Source organism: Ascoidea rubescens (genome assembly GCF_001661345.1).
Source record: "Ascoidea rubescens DSM 1968 unplaced genomic scaffold ASCRUscaffold_19, whole genome shotgun sequence".
Taxonomy (NCBI): Eukaryota; Fungi; Ascomycota; class Saccharomycetes; order Ascoideales; family Ascoideaceae; genus Ascoidea; species Ascoidea rubescens.
The window spans coordinates 221,998-238,583 of NW_017962931.1; the positions used below are offsets into that span (position 1 = coordinate 221,998).

Here is a 16,586-nt window from a genome sequence, read left to right on the forward strand (position 1 = left end):
GTAAAAAGTAATTTCAAAACAAATGGAAGCTAAATTTTTGGAAAAAAGATCAACAAAATAAGTTTTAGTTTGAATTTGAGTTTGTTGCTAAATGAAATGAGATGTGTGAGACGATAACTGGTTAGAAAACTGGCAGCTAAAATATGGCCAAATATAATTACTGTGTGTTTAAAAGTGGTTTGCTCTGCAGTGAGCGTATTCTGGTAATGGTAAGTTGATATGTTCCAGCAAAGTTCCAGCACAAAGCAATATATCCCAGTAGAAAGCAGTTCAAAGAAAGAAAGGGCATTATATCTGCTTTTTTCTCTGATTTCTCGCTTTTTTCTCAACTTCTTCTTCAGCGCCTTTTGCCGTCGCCCAATCGGGATGCTGACTCAGCGCTTACTAATGGCTGACTAAGTCGTTATTAATTATTATGTAATTGAATCCAGACACATGGTCTCAGTTGTGTATGCGCTCGTATGCGACAACGACGCGCTGCTGCGTTGCTGCTCCACAGCCAATGATCAAGCGTATTTATACGAGTATGATTAATCTCTGATAACCAACAATATATAAAGAATCGCCAACAGCATCACTGACTAGAGAGCACACATCCCCAATTCACAATCTTCTTGGGCGTCGGGCTCTACAACCACCGAACTTCAACTTGGTGTCGTCGCTTAGTCTAACGACCTTTGCTCGAACGTGGTTTCCTTCCTTCCCAAACAATGCTGCTTGGAATGCGTTTCTGCCCTTTCCAAACTCTTTCAAGACCACTTCCAAATCTACATCTAAGAGGTTGTTGTCTCTCATCATCTGGAACATCCTGGAGCACACTTGGAACGCTGCCTCGTACTCTCCCCTGGCTGCTTTTCTAAATCCCAATTGTCCGGTACTTAAACTCATGTTCACCCTTTCTGGCAAGTTCAAAAAGTATAGCATTTTATCATTGTATGACATTTCGGGGTTTTTCTTCAAAAAATCAGGATCTTTTAAAACAGATGTCAATGTTAAAAACGTATTATTCTTTTTGAAATAACAATGTAAAATTCTTTTAACAACGATATTATTTCCAATATTTTTATTCAATGGGATTTTGTCTTTGTCGGCAGAATTCTGATCCAACCTGCCTTCATTTTGCCCAGCTTGAACTGAACTTTTATTGGCTTTCAGATTCTTTTCTTTATTTTTACTTAATTCCTTCAATAAACTATCAAGTGATTGCGTTTCTTCATTAAATTGAGCCTTTCCGCTACTTATAAACCTTTTTCCATAATATTCAGAACATTTTCCTAATCCCAACACAAGTCTTAGGCCTCTCATTCCTATCCTATTTTGAATCATTTTTTACTATTATATGTTTTTTATTTTTCCTTTATATTTTCGATTTTCGATTTTCAATTTTCTATTTTCTATTTTCTATTTTCTATTTTCTATCTCTCCCATTCATTTGATGTAATAAAAAAACCAATGAATTTCCATCCAGCTTTCTTTTCAAAGTCACATGTTTCACACCTTCAGAAATTGGAAAAAACAGAAAAGAAATCTAGTCACTTTACATAATATTCATTGGTTCGATTCCTGGAAACGTACCTTTGTTTTCTGTAATTGATTTGTAATTGATTTTTAATCTTTCTATTCTCTTCTAATCTTAAATTCATAAATCAACATTCACTGAGCATGTTCAATCATTGTGATAAAATATTATCTATAATGAACCAAATTCAATTTAATGTAGAATTGAATTCTCTCTTTCAAATTATTCAAAATTATCTAATTAATAAGAATATATTCTATGAATCTATAAATCTAAAATCACAAAGAAATCAATCTTTTTTATATTTTCGAAAATCACTTGATGAAAAACCATTAAATAATAACAACAATAACAATAATAACAATAATAACAATCATAACAATCATAACAATCATAACATTCAAATCATATTGGAATTCACAATATCTTTTCATAAATCTTATCAAGTCCCTGTTTTTTATTTTAAATTCCTTAAAAAATTCCTTGATAACGACTATGAAAATATAAAACCTATATGGGATTTAGATAAAATCTCAAACCATTTGCACAATTTAAATTACCTAAGTGATTTAAATAGTAATAACTTTAATATAACTAATCATAACATTCTAACTGACGAGCATTGGTTCTTTATTCATCCATGTATGACAAACGAATTGATTAATACTTTCAACTCAAATTGTTTAATTAATTGGTTTCAGATTTATGGCCCTTTATTTGGCTTTAATTTACTTTTATCTGATATTAATCCGTATCTTTATTAAAATAACTTATTTACTAGTTAATTTACTTGGTTTTCTTTTTGTTTTTTTTAACAACAATCTTGTATTATCATTATAAAATCACAATTGAAAAAAGTTTGATATTTCTGTTAAAAAAGAATAAAAAACAAAAATACACCACAAATATATATAAAAGAAATTTGAAAAAGATAAAAAAAGGATATAAAAACTGTTTGAGCAAAGGATCAGATCAGATCAGATCAAGATCTGGAAGAAATTTAAATATGATAACGATTGAGATCAATTGTCGGGTGGAACATAGGTTGGACCTCTTGTTTCAGTATTTTCACCAACACCCCATTGAGTCAACATTGAAATAAAAGAAGTCGACAAAACTACTTCAGGATTGATTTTCTCACTATCAAATATTAATTCAAAATCAAATTTAAATTGTCTCATTAATCTTGCTTTTGCAATTCTTTCTCTGACTTCTTCATCACCCGCATCTTTACTTGATATCTTTTCTAAAAATTTTGTACCATTGTTCCATTGATACTCATATCCGTCATTAAGATAAAACGATTTATGAGTACCACTGCTTAGTGACCAACCACTTTTAACATCTCTATGCTGCAAATTAGCTTGATTATGAAAATCTGTTGTGGTTGAGAAAAACCCTGCTTTGACTGTGGCAACTTCTTGTCTGCTTGGTAGTTTTCTCAAGGCCCAAACAGGATTCAATGGACTACCTCTTTCAAACACATAAATTTTATTACCCAATGAATCAAATACATTCACACTTCGATGTCTGTTTTTTCTATCACGACGAACATAATAAACTGTTGGAGCTGTAGTTAAGGGAATAACATTAGAATTATTGAATCGCAAATTTCCTGGAGATTTTAAACCTAAATGTTCAAAACAATAAGTTGAAATGGTAGTTATAGCACTGGAAGCAGAAACACATGGAGCTTCAAGAATCGACATTTTTCTTTCTTTCTTTCTCGTTTTAATAGCTAATTAGTTAATTATCAGGTAAATCAAATAAGCTGATACTGAGCAATTGTTATTTCTAAGATTAAAAACAGTTTGAAAACAAATTATGGTATTAATCTTGAGTCTTGTTGATAAAGAGAAGCAGGAGAAAGAGAAGCAGAAGAAAGGCATTATAAATGCCCAAAAAAACTAAACAAAAGACATTTGAACAAGGAAAATTGTACAGATGTGTTTGTGGTTGTTTTATACACGAAAGCCTGCTTTTGTTCCTTCTGTTCCTTCTGCTGCTTCTGCTTCTACTTCCGCTTTGAGTACCGACCCACCGGGCTGGCAACGCACGGGTAGGGTTTTTGTCTCAGATTGACTGGGTCTGAAGACAAAAAATATTTAAACAATAACAGCTAACAACAGCAACAGCAACAGCAGCAAAGGTAGCAAAGGTAACAATTACTTTGATAACTACTGGCTTATTTGTGGTTTGGCTGTCGAGCTCTCTTTTTCAATCACACATACATTTATGGAAACCTCTGAGGGAATCATCACAATAAGTAACGACGTCACTTATTATGAACCTGAGTTACCATCCTATGCCATCTTAGACACAATAGTCTTTGGAAATGAGGAATACTACATTCATAATATAGCAATTAATACAATAAACGATGTCACCCATACAAATAACACTCGATGTATTCAAATCTTGCGGAAAAAACTAGGATCTTGGATTAATATATCACGATTTCAGGATTTAATTCCGACTCAAAATCTTAAAAAATTTAATACTCTAATAGATTCGAAGATTGATAAAAATTTTATATTCAAATTTAAAGATTCATTGTTTTCGGGTTTAGATCCAAAGATATTATCATATTTCACCGGAATTTGGGTTCCCTTACCAATTGCAAGAAAAATTTCATCACTCTTTAAATTGAATTCTTATTTAAATCCCATTTTATCCTTCAACAGAGTAGCAAAAGTTCAATATAATACTTTATTGTTTCTTGAAACTTTTGTTCATTTAACTAAAAATTTGTCAACAAGAATCTTAAGATCCTTTGATGATGGCTTAATCAATTTAGATCATTTAATTATAACGAAACTAATTTTTGATAGACTATATATTGATAATGACATAATGAATAAAAACAATAAACTAAATGATATTCTTGACAACTCAAATGAATCCAATTTTTTAGAAAATTTATTGTTTTGTAAATCAAAATTATTGTCCACTTTTACCATCAAAAAATTAATAAATTTGTCCAACAATGATAATAATAATAATAATAATAATAATAATAATAATAATAGTTTTAGTGTTAATACTGACGATAAAAACGGTAACCTTGATTATCATAAAATAACTGGATCTTGTTGCGATGGACACTATATTGACTTGCTTCAAGCATCAATATACTGTCAAAAAAACAATTTTTATAAATTTTCAATTCCAATTCTTGAATTTGATTTATCTGGAAAGTTTTTAAATAAATTAAAGACCAAAGCTGTTATAAACACTTTTGAAAGAGATTTGCTCAATAATTTCAAAACTAAATTACATTTTGAAACAATCACTCACTACAATACTTATTTAAACAAATTTCCTTTATCTTTCAATGTTATTTATTTTGAGAAACTTCTAAATAAGGATAAGTCATTATCAACAAATTTAAATTTTAGATATGATTTGCTTGATGTTTTAGGCTTTTATATTCAATCAAAACTTAATGAAAATAATGACAACAAAAATTTAAATATTTCCCAACTTTTTATATTATACAGAAGATATTCTGATGGTTATGTCAATTTAAATAATATACTATCATATATATTTGCCTATAATAGAATAAATAATATATCACCATCTTCAATTGAGTCGGAATTATATTATAAAGATCTAATAAAATACAACTATTTTTTAGAAAAATTCATAACAGATGGTAGTGATGGAAGTTATCAGCAATTTTTCATTGAAGGAAATAATGTTATTGATGGTGCATGGTGTTCTCCTGATTATGCTAAAAAGTTTTTCAGTTTTATAAAATTGGTAGACTATAATGAAATTTATAAGTTGTTAGAAAAAGAAATTAAAATTGAAGATTTCGATCAAAATTTAAATGATATTGTAAAGCTAAATAAGGAAAACAAAGAAATCAAAATCAAAATCAAAGAAGTAAATGAAATTATAATAGATATTTCAGATAAAGAAAGTGATGAAGTTCTCTCTATTGACAGTGATTCCGAAGATAAGGAAGATTTAATAAATAATTTTGTTAATGAAAAAATTACTAAAGGTAACGCCATTAGTGCTAGTAAAAATGACATTTTAAGTTACAATATCAATAAAAACATTAATAAAATTAACTTAAATCAGATGAATGAAAAAAATACCAAGACCAATAAAGATAAAGATAAAGATAATGATAATGATAATGATAATAAAGATGATATTCTCGAAAAAACATTTGGATCTGATTTTGAAGGGTTGTTTATTGTATCACTGCAAACTAAGAATATGGGATTGAAAAACAATGGCAAAAGTGAAGTCGAACTGTTTTTGATTTCTGATAGTAAAAATGAAAATGAAAATACAAAAAAAAATGGAAATATAAATAAGAACACAAATACAAATATAAATATAAATGATGATGTTTTTGAAATATCCAGTTCAGATGATGATCTGGAGAAGGTAATTGATATTGAAGATCTGGATTCTGAGCCAGATTTGAATTATTTTACAATTAAAAAAGAGAAAACAAATCAGAATGGGAGAAATGATCATGATTTAAAATCAAAAAATGAGAACCCGACGATTTTAGTCAATGGCAGAACGAGAAGATCAGAACCAAGAACCAGATCGAGATTAGAAACAAACAAAGATGAGGACATGGATGTGAAATATAATGAATTTGGAAGTGAAGCATCAACTTCATCGCTTGCATCATTGTTTAAGAATAGCAGCGACGAAATTAGAAGTATGGAGGAGATTTTTATTGACGACAATCATTTATCAGATATATCATTGAGTGATATTATTAAGAGGAATAATGCAATTGGAATGCGAGGCAAAAGATCGCATAGTTTTTCTAAAAGCAGTGATGGGCTGGATAAATTTGAAAGTGTGACTAGAAAGAGAAATAAGATTAGGAGTGATAATTTGATTGAAATATCAGAAAGTTACGATTCAGAAGATGAGGAAGGAAGTTTTGAAATATATAAAACGTTTGTTATTGATAGCAGTCCAACAGTTGAAAGTTTGCAAAAGCGGATTGACTATATTGATTCATCGATATTAAATGAAGAGATTAAAGAGGCAGATGGGATAGCAGATGAAATAATACGAGCACTTGGACATATTAAAGGAGAAAAGGAATCGGTTGATATTCTAGATGAAACCATTAGAAAACTTGAGCCGTTTAAAAGGATGAACCACCATGTTTTCAGTTTGCCTAAAATAAGAAATGGATTAAACCAATTGGTAGAATTGGAGTTGGTTAATAAAGCTGATCAAACGTTTCCAGAGTATAAGATTCTTCAGCGATTGAGAAGTTTGAAAAAAATATGGGCTTTCAAAACACCAGAAACGAAAAAAGCAGGAGGAAATGAGCATATTATTCATAAAACTCCTGGGTCATCTGCAAGACATAATACAGAGTTAGAAAGTATCGAAGAACTCTTTAATTCTTCATCTCCAAGCAAGAATCCAGATAAAACTGACGACGGTGCAGAGATTACAGTTGGTTACAAGTCCACAGGCGAATTTAATTCAACGTTTTTGCCAGCTTACTATCAGCCGAATATTGAGGTCAAATCAAGAAAAAGTAACCAAGAAACGTTTTCCAAAGTGAGCAAGCCTAAAAAACAAGAAAAAGAAAAAGAAAAAAAAGAAAAAGAAAAAGAAACAAAAAAAGAACAGGAGGTGAGTTTCAACGATTCCAGTTTGAATAAAGCAGATATGTCGAGAAAGACCTCTGAGGACAATTTGGACGATTACTTGCGATCAGCGATAGAGACGTTGGATTCTCTTGCCAACAGCGACACCTCGCATACTGAGGTGGAGCAGAAGGACGCTGGATTTGTTTTCAGCAGCCAGTTGGAGCCCCGTTGGACCAGTGCGAGCACTTGAGCGTAGTGCACTGAAGCAGTAGAAATAGCGGAAGGAGCAGAAGCAGCAAAACAACCATCCGCAGTCCGGCCGCTCCGTTCCGGGGTGGTTCCGGGTAGCCCCCGATGGCGGATGGAAGCAGAGGCAGCACAGGCAGAAGAAGCAACTCAGAAAGAGCACTCAAGAACAGCAACAGAGGCAGACCAGAGAGAGTGTTGTTCACAATGGACCCAGCCTACTCCTTCGACGACTTCAGAGGCGAAATCGACTCCTACTTGCTCCAGCTCAACGACGACTTCAATTTCAACTACGTTCTCAACAGCAGTGGCTCTATCGACCATCTCCACGAGAAGCAGAAACACGATTGGCACGACATTGATACTGAAAACGATGCTGAAAAGAACAGCAGAGCCACTTCCTTTACCAGCTTGTTCAAAAGAATAGTCACTTCTGACGATTTTCTTTGTAACCCCGAATTGTTCATACTTCATATCTTATCAGCGATACTCAACATCAGCACTGGTGATGGCATTGTTAATGATGATCTTCACAACGACGAATACGACTTCCATAGCTTTGACCATGATGCTAACCACAACAGTCCTGCCAACGACAAATGGACCAGATTGAACAAAGATTCCATTTCACTATCTTCAATTGACAATAACCAGTTTGATTTGGTCACTGCTACAAGTAATCAAACAACAATAAATAACGATAATTATAAAAATCATACCGAAAATCATACCGATAACACTCATAATGGCACTGATAATAATAATAATAATAATAATAATAATAATAATAATAATAATAATAATAAAAATCTCAATTTCATGCCATTTGGCACAGATATCAATAATAATCCCCAAAAAATTGAAACAAATTCAAATATATTTGACCAATTCAATCCCTTTTTAAATAATGAATTTGTAATCTCTTGGCTATCTCTAGATTTATCTATAAATAATAATACTTATAATAACGACATTGATGAATTTAATAACTTAATGTTAAGTCTATCCGATTTCTCTACCGATCTCCTAAATTATTATTCATATTTCACTTATAATCTATTATCTTCTCATGATTTGAAATTTACAAAAAATTTAAATGAAATTAATCATAACTCAATCAATAAAAGTAAAGATTCAAATTCAAACTCAAACTCAAACTCAAACGTAAATATAAATAATATTGACTCATATAATCCCTCTAATAACCAATTTTATATTAGAAATTCTTTCAATCTACTATTTAATCTATTATTCTTCAAATCTGTAAAACTAAACTTAAAATTGTTTCTTTTAGAATTTACCTACCAATTATCAAACTTATCTCCTATAAATCTCCTAATAATTCATCAATCAAATATCCTAGACTTATTATTAGATCAACTAATAACCCTTATATCAACTGATTTGGATAACGCAAACCAAAATAACCTTCTAATCCAAATTTATTTCAATCAATTGCTCAAGCTATACTTATCTTTATCGAAATTGGGTTGCAATAATTTCGATTTTTTTTTAACTTTTTTCAAAAAAATTATAAATTTAAATAATAAAAAAATTAAATCAAATAAAAATAAAAATTCAAATGCAAATGCAAATGAAAATGCAAATTCAAATTCAAATTCAAATACAAATACAAATACAAGTTCTCTAATTTTTTTCAACTTTTTTAAATCCTTATTATCACATATAGAACTATTAAATAATGACTCAATTCAAAACAATAACCTTCTTAATAATTTATCTTCTTCATTTTCAAGTATCTCGACATCAAATAAATTTTTTTTTAAAAATTCTTCAAAGATTAATCTATCTTCTCCAATAAATACCACTACAAACCAACATAACTCAAACATCAATTCAAATATTAATTCCTTATCAATATCAAATAACCCATTAAACTACTTGATCTTTCAAAAGGACTCGTTTTTACAATACAATAGCATTAAATTAAACTCCATGAATAATGGCTACACTATACAATCTTGGGTCCAATTTAATGTCAACAATTCTTTAAACGACTATGAAATTATAAACCCAAACTCGTTTTCAAATTCAAGCTCAAATTTATTAACTCAAAATAATAAAATGACCTTTTTAAGATTACTAAACCATAAAAATCAAATTTTCTTAGAATTATCTCTAATTAAAAACGTAAATAATCAATTATCTATATCAATCAAAAATTTAGATAAAAATCACTTATTCCAAAAAACTTTTAATAACTTTAATTTCGAATTTCTAGTTGATAACCAAAATTTGAATCTAAATCTTAATCATTCAAAATACAAAAGTAATCTCAACAATAATGACCACAATACCAAAAATACTGCTTTAAAGAAATCACCATTAATAAATCTATTATCAAAAAACATTCCCTCAATTTTAAGTCCAGGTAGTAATCATAACAATAACAATAACAGCAATAATAACAATTCTAGAATTGATGATATTAATGACAATTATGATGATTATCTATCAAGTAGTTTTCAGCCTGAATACTTAAAAACGAAATTCTACAACATAGTTATTACTCATAGTTTTAATAACATATCAAAAAATAACAAAAAATACTTTTATTTATCAAAAAAGAATACATCAAAGCTAACCTTATTTATTGATGGTGAATTTGTTGAATCAATAGAATACCCTTTTAATTATTTATCTACATCTAATAAAGAAATAAAAGTTCAATTCGGTAATTTTGCTTCAACTTTGCTAAACAATGATGAAAATTCCAATGAACCTATCAACAATTTAACCAATGACATAAATTCTCATATCTCTGATGATTTTAATGATAATTCTTCAATAAATTTTAATAATTTCATGTTGATTAATAAAATCCAATCATATCAATGGATCAATTTGTCCTACAATTTATCTTTGAATTATCATCACAACTACAAAGATTTGAATTTGATTAATAAATTTTTAAATTATAAAAAAATCACTTTTTTTGAATTAAGATTAAAAGAATTGAATATCAATTATAGTGACCCCCAATTCATCAATAATGATAAACAATTATTAAATCTTCAAGCAAGCATCTCAAACATTGAAGACTCAACTACTTCTGGAATAAATTTGTCAAATCCGCAAAAACTAAGTGACTTTAATAACTCTTCAAAATTTAAATCATCAAAATCAAATGCAACTTTTAATTCTGAAAGAGATAGTAATTTGTTTATTCAAAATAAGTATTCTGGAAAAGGAAAGGATTCTAATTTTGACCTTAAAAACTATCTACTAATTAATGATGATGACATTTTGGTTAATTTTAATGCTAAAAATATAATTCATAGCAATCACCAACTAGGGATTGTTTTAATTCCTAAAAAACCACGTTCAATTAATAGTTCTAATAAAGATAGACTGAAAGATTATGCAAGTCAGTATTTGAATATATATGATAAGCCTTTAAATGCTATTAAAAAGAATTCTATTTTATCAATGAATTCCAATTCCAATTTATCCATTCTTACAACTGGAACTGTTTCAGAATTTAGCGGTTCTGGCTCATCAATGGAAAATGATCAAGAGTTTGAAAAAAAACCTAATATTTATTCCGTAATACTAAATACTGCTTTTAATTCTATTAACAATCCTACTGTTAATCCACATTTTTCTGGTGTTATTAATGGTCATGGTAAAATAATAAATTATCATTCAAACTCTACAATTTTGATTAACTTTTTTAATTCTATAGACGGATTAACCATTATTTTAAAATTAATAGATAGTTTAAGTGATGAAAATTCCGATTTATTAAAATTAAACTATAATATTAAACTATTAATAGTGTATCTAAAAATTTTGTTCAACTTGAGTTTGAACAATATCAAATTCTCAAAAGAAATAGAAGATAAAAATGGATATTATATTTTATCAATAATATTGAAAAATAAACTGAATTTATGTACTTTGGATGTTTTGGACACAATACTAGAATTTGTTGGCTATAATCATGATTCTCCATTTGATTCAGTTATATTGAATTCTGCTGCATATAGATCTTTGATTGTTGATTTTGATATTTGGAAAAACAGCGATAAGGAAACATTTAAGTTTTTATTGTTTCAATTTACTGTTTTCAGTCAAGATAGTAAATATCATGAATATAACATTAAAAAGATTGTCAAAATGAAGATGATTAAACAACTTATTCAAAATTTAAAGTCCAATACTTTTAGTGCAGAATTTCTACCTATTGTTTCAAATACATTGACAATCATTGTCAAAGCTAGCCCAACCAGTGAAATATTTCACTCTTTGTCTTTATATGTCGTATATGCTTTGAATATCAACAAGAACTATACTTCTGAAAGCAACTTAATATCCAATAGTGATCCAAGTTTGCAAAAGAAATGTGGAATATGTGTTCTTGATGTTCTTGTTTCCATAATATGTGAATCGTCTTCTCAGTATATCATCAAAAGAATCACAAAAACTATAAATCTAAGATGGGTACTTTTATTGCTTGAAGATCCTGATAGCGAAGTCGTTAAGCTTGGATTAAGACTTTTAATACGGATGTTTTCTTTGCTAGGTGAGAATTATTATAATAGATTCATATCTAACAATGGATTTGCCATTTTAAAGAATTTTTTAAAAAGATGGTATAACGATGACAAAATTATTGTGTTAGTTTTTGCAGGAAGCTTTGGAATTTCTCAGCTACAGGATTTAGGATCTAATATTTATGAATTTTCAAAACGGCTATCAAAGAGAAGCAAGCGTTTATCAATAGTTATGCCGGAGTTTCAGTATTTATTGTTTGATTTAATTGAAAGCTCTATTGAGGTAAATAATGATAACCAGCAAATTAATCATCAGATAAATTACAATATAACGTCATATGAGAACTTTATAAAATGTCTTGATTTTTCGTTTGATAATATAAAATGTTTGAGCGAATTTTTTTTTAAGAAAAGTTGGATTTCTAGAATATGTGGTATAATGTATAAATTGAAGATTCAAAATTTTTTAATAATTGAAGAAATATTGAAAAAGTTTGAGGTGCTAACAGCTAAAATTATTTTGGAAAGAGTTCTAAGCAATGAAAATTATCAATTAATTGAGTCATTAAAGGAAGTTGATTTTTCAACTAAGCAAATATTGTTAAGCTTAGTATACCCTCAGTTAATCTTTGAAATTCAAGCGATACTTCAAAGTTTTAATGAAAGTAGTTTTCCTGGAAAGTTAAGTGTCAGAAACATTGCAAAGGTTTTAATACAAGATGCAGAGAGTTATAGTTTTTTTATTTGGAACAAAAATGATTTAAAAAGACTATTAGATACCATATCTCTATTTATTGAGTTGTTTGAAAAACATTTTGAAAAAAATGCTCCAATTATGAAAAATTTAAAGAAATCGTTAGGTATGCTAACCTTAGAACAACTATTTCTTTTGACTTATGATCCATCAACCACAAATAAGAAAAGTATGAAAGAGATTCTCGAAACATTGCTTTATAACCAACAAATCTATTTTTCTTCCTATGTTTTTAGTAATGAAAAACTTGCATCATTGATAGTATTCATTTTTCAGAATATAGATTATGAAATTGACAATAGTTTTGGTCAAAATGGCAATGGATCACATTCAAGTTTAGTGATTAATCTATTAAGAATAATTTTTATGGCTAAAAAACAAGTTTTTAAAACAATTGTGGATTGTATAAGCAAAGATCAACAACAAACCATTTTGCATTTTTTTGAAAACATTGAAACCTCAAGTGATGAAGACGTTGTTAATATGATTAAAAACAATCCTCTTTTAAGAAATACTTTTAGACGTTGTTTATATACTATTTTTGATGATTATGAGAAAGCGTTCTGCAGTAAAAAATCAATAATAGATATGTTAAAATCACTACCAGCAAAGACCCAAGATAATTCATCAATTGAATTGTTTATTAATTTCAAGACTGATTGTGTTAATTCTAAATCAACTATTATATCTACCGAATTAACTAAATATTATAGATATCTCCAAGACCATCAAGATAACGTTCAATTTTTTATTTCAAACTTCATGAGATCCAAAACAGAATGCTATAAAGTATTTTTCAATGTTCCAACTAAAAGATGGATTCTTGATTATATTGAAAGTTCAGATAGGATGCGTAAAAGAATTATATCTGAAGAATACGCTGTAAATGATGAAAAATTTTCTCGCAAGATTGAGGTTCCAGTTACTAAGAAAAATTCGCCAATGAATAGTTTAATTGATAGCATTGATACTTTACCACTAGACACGGAAGTTTCTGGTATTTCAAATGATAATGAGGAATTTGAGTTGATTGAAGATCCTGGCAGTTTTGAAAATACTCAAGAAGATAAAAACAGAAAAATTTTAAGAAGTCTTTTTATAGGTGATAGAATTAGAGATCTTTGGAATGTTAGTCAAATTCTTGGATTAGAAGCGGCAGAGGGGATTCTCATATTAGGAGAGACTCATTTATATTTAATTGAAAATTATTTTCATTGTCCTAATGGTGAAGTCGTTGATGTGGAAGATGCTCCACCAGGTTCTCGTGATCCTTACATGCAATTGATTGCTGGACCATCCAAATCAAAAGAGACAAGGGTAAAAAATAATCGATCACATAAAAGCAGCACCTGGGAGACCACCAAGATGATTTCAGTCTCTAAACGACAGTTTTTGTTAAGAGATGTAGCGTTGGAAATTTTTTTTCTAAATGGAAGCAGTTTTTTGATTACATGCAGAGATACTAAAGAAAGGGATTTAATTTATTCTAAATTATCAGTTTGTGCATCAAGCAGTGGAATGGACAAGGATCTTGCAGAAGTCTTTAGAGTTGCAAACTCATCTGCGACAATATCTACCAATTCTAATTTGGCACTTAAATTAGCCAATGCATTTACTCAAAATACTTTGGGTACTAATTTATATGTTACAAGAAAATGGAGAAAGGGACAGACATCTAATTTTTATTACTTGATGATTGTTAACACATTGGCGGGAAGGACATTTAATGATTTAACCCAATATCCCATTTTTCCTTGGGTGATTGCCGATTATACCAGTGAAGAGTTGGATTTGAATGATCCTAAAACATTTAGAGATTTGTCAAAACCAATGGGAGCGCAAAATCCACAAAGAGAAGCTCAATTTCGAGAAAGGTATGAAGCTTTAATTGGGATGACAGATGAATCAGCTCCGCCATTTCATTATGGAACACATTATTCCTCTGCAATGATAGTAACCTCGTTTTTAATACGTCTTGAACCGTATGTTCAATCGTATCTTATCTTGCAGGGAGGAAAGTTTGACCACGCAGATAGGATGTTTTACTCTATTCCAAAGGCATGGAATTCTGCATCGAAGGATAATAATGCTGATGTTAGAGAGTTGATTCCTGAATTTTATTACTTAGATGATTTCTTAACTAACTCAAATAATTATAAATTCGGAAAGTTGCAAAATGGAGAGTCTATAAACAATGTTGAACTACCGCCATGGGCTAAAGGTGATCCAAAAATTTTTATCAAGAAACAAAGAGAAGCGTTAGAAAGTTCGTATGTTTCAGCGCATTTAAATGAATGGATTGATTTGGTATTTGGGTACAAACAACGAGGACAAAACGCCATTGATTGTACAAATGTTTTTCATTATCTTAGTTATCAAGGAGCTATTGATCTCGATAAAATTAAAGATGAAAATGAAAGAAAAGCAATGACAGGAATTATTCATAATTTCGGGCAAACCCCACTACAAGTTTTTACCAAGCCTCATCCAGTAAAGGAAGTGTTATATAATGTGAAATTAGAGATTAAAAAAATGTTAGACATACCTGTTCATGTATCTGAATCAAGATCCAAACGGCCAATCGAACATATTGAATTAAACCATAAGGATAATTGTTGGAAGGGTAGAATGAAATTGTTTTCAACTCAAGATAATTTAAGAATTCGTGGGGGGCAAACTGTTTCATCAATGTCAATAAATGGTAGGGTATTTGAAGATATTCATCTTGGGTCTATTACAAGTTTAGCTCAAATTGGTAATAGAATGTTTCTTACAGGGTCCAACGATGGAACTATTAACATTTGGAAGTATCCATTAAGAGGAAACTTGGTTGGTAAAGAGGGATACAATGATTTGAATGATGGTATGAAAAAATACGATATTGACTTGGAATTTCAAGGTGTATTAAGAGGGCATTTGAGTTCGGTGGTTTCCATCAAGGTGGCACCTTCTTATAATCTAGCACTAAGTTTAGATGCCAATGGGTATGCATGGCTATGGGATATTTCCCGATTCAAGTTTATCAGAAAGTTCTCGATGAACAGCAAGCAACAGGGCAGTAAGTTTGCTAGAAATTTCAAGAAAATCGAGCAAATAGCGATTTCAAATGACAGTGGGATGATTGCGATTAGTGGAAAAAGTCTTTTGAAACTATTCACAATCAATGGCAATTTTATCACCGAAAAGAAATTGAGGGATAACATAACATCAATCTCCTTTGGAAACTTGAATATGATCATCCAAAAGCCCAATGGCAACACAAGCATCAGCCGAGACTACTTGCAGAACCACGAGTTCTGGGAGGACTACCAGATAGTCGTTACTGGAGGAAAGAAAAGCATCGAGGCCCACGAGTTGGTCGTCAAAGATGGCAGCTGGAGCATCAGCAAACTCAGAAGCTTCTCCTTCACACAAAAAGACAGAGGAAGCAACTTTCCACAGAGCTGGATCACATCCATCGAGATGGTTTTGCGGAGCGAGTTGAACGGCGACGGCGAACGTATCGGCCGTGGGGAGATCGTGGCCGGCGACTCGAAGGGACGGCTTGCGATCTGGCGGTGAGCCGTTGGAGTGGAAAAAGATGAAGAAGATGGAGAAGATGCAATGGAAAGATGTGAAATGGGAAGATGTGAGCAGTGAACAGTGAACAGTGAACAAGAGGTGGGTGGTCACAGGCTGTAGCGTCGGTAGAACAGTATGTGTATCGTGCTTTCTTGGTATGGCTAATGGGTTGCAGAAGTTGTTCATTAATAGCAACTCTAGTTGGGTTGCGAATGATGCGAGGTTGTTTTTGTTCAACCTTAACCAATGTATAATAGCGAGAGCTTATGTATGATAGCAATGTTATGAAGATCGATAAGGTAATGGCTTGATCTTTCTTGAAACAGCCTTTCGAGACTGTTGCTACCTGATTTATCATATAAATGATTTATAATTGTTCAACTTTTCCCAACTTG

At 30.4% G+C, this 16,586-nt stretch overlaps 5 protein-coding genes across 5 annotated transcripts; 3 read left to right on the plus strand and 2 right to left on the minus strand.

Moving 5' to 3' along the window:
- Positions 1–395: 395 nt before the first annotated feature.
- MRPS18 (mitochondrial 37S ribosomal protein uS11m MRPS18) lies at positions 396–1,423 on the minus strand. The gene has a single exon (XM_020194107.1). The coding sequence runs from the start codon at positions 1,324–1,326 to the stop codon at positions 604–606; it is 723 nt and encodes a 240-aa protein (XP_020044648.1). The 5' UTR covers positions 1,327–1,423; the 3' UTR covers positions 396–603.
- Positions 1,424–1,695: 272 nt separating this feature from the next.
- Positions 1,696–2,283, plus strand: ASCRUDRAFT_10374 (ATG3/ATG10 family protein; the record flags this gene model as incomplete). Its single annotated transcript, XM_020188574.1, has 1 exon — positions 1,696–2,283. One exon carries the CDS (start codon positions 1,696–1,698, stop codon positions 2,281–2,283), a length of 588 nt encoding a protein of 195 aa, XP_020044649.1.
- A 140-nt stretch (positions 2,284–2,423) lies between these two features.
- Positions 2,424–3,713, minus strand: ASCRUDRAFT_78030 (uncharacterized protein). The gene has a single exon (XM_020194108.1). It carries the CDS (start codon positions 3,226–3,228, stop codon positions 2,542–2,544), a length of 687 nt encoding a protein of 228 aa, XP_020044650.1. The 5' UTR covers positions 3,229–3,713; the 3' UTR covers positions 2,424–2,541.
- On the plus strand, positions 3,464–7,363 carry ASCRUDRAFT_72751 (uncharacterized protein; the record flags this gene model as incomplete). Its single annotated transcript, XM_020192108.1, has 2 exons — positions 3,464–3,578; positions 3,639–7,363. The coding sequence occupies 2 exons, from the start codon at positions 3,464–3,466 to the stop codon at positions 7,361–7,363; spliced, it is 3,840 nt and encodes a 1,279-aa protein (XP_020044651.1).
- Positions 7,364–13,218: 5,855 nt separating this feature from the next.
- On the plus strand, positions 13,219–16,191 carry BPH1 (Bph1p; the record flags this gene model as incomplete). The annotated part of the gene is made up of 2 exons (XM_020190943.1): positions 13,219–13,545; positions 13,648–16,191. The coding sequence occupies 2 exons, from the start codon at positions 13,219–13,221 to the stop codon at positions 16,189–16,191; spliced, it is 2,871 nt and encodes a 956-aa protein (XP_020044652.1).
- Between the last annotated feature and the right edge of the window lie 395 nt (positions 16,192–16,586).

What these genes read in the sequence shown, in the direction of transcription:
- ASCRUDRAFT_78030 (XM_020194108.1), bottom strand. Translation starts at nt 3,228, where the DNA reads ATGTCGATTCTTGAAGCTCCATGTGTTTCTGCTTCCAGTGCTATAACT.
- MRPS18 (XM_020194107.1), bottom strand. Translation starts at nt 1,326, where the DNA reads ATGATTCAAAATAGGATAGGAATGAGAGGCCTAAGACTTGTGTTGGGA.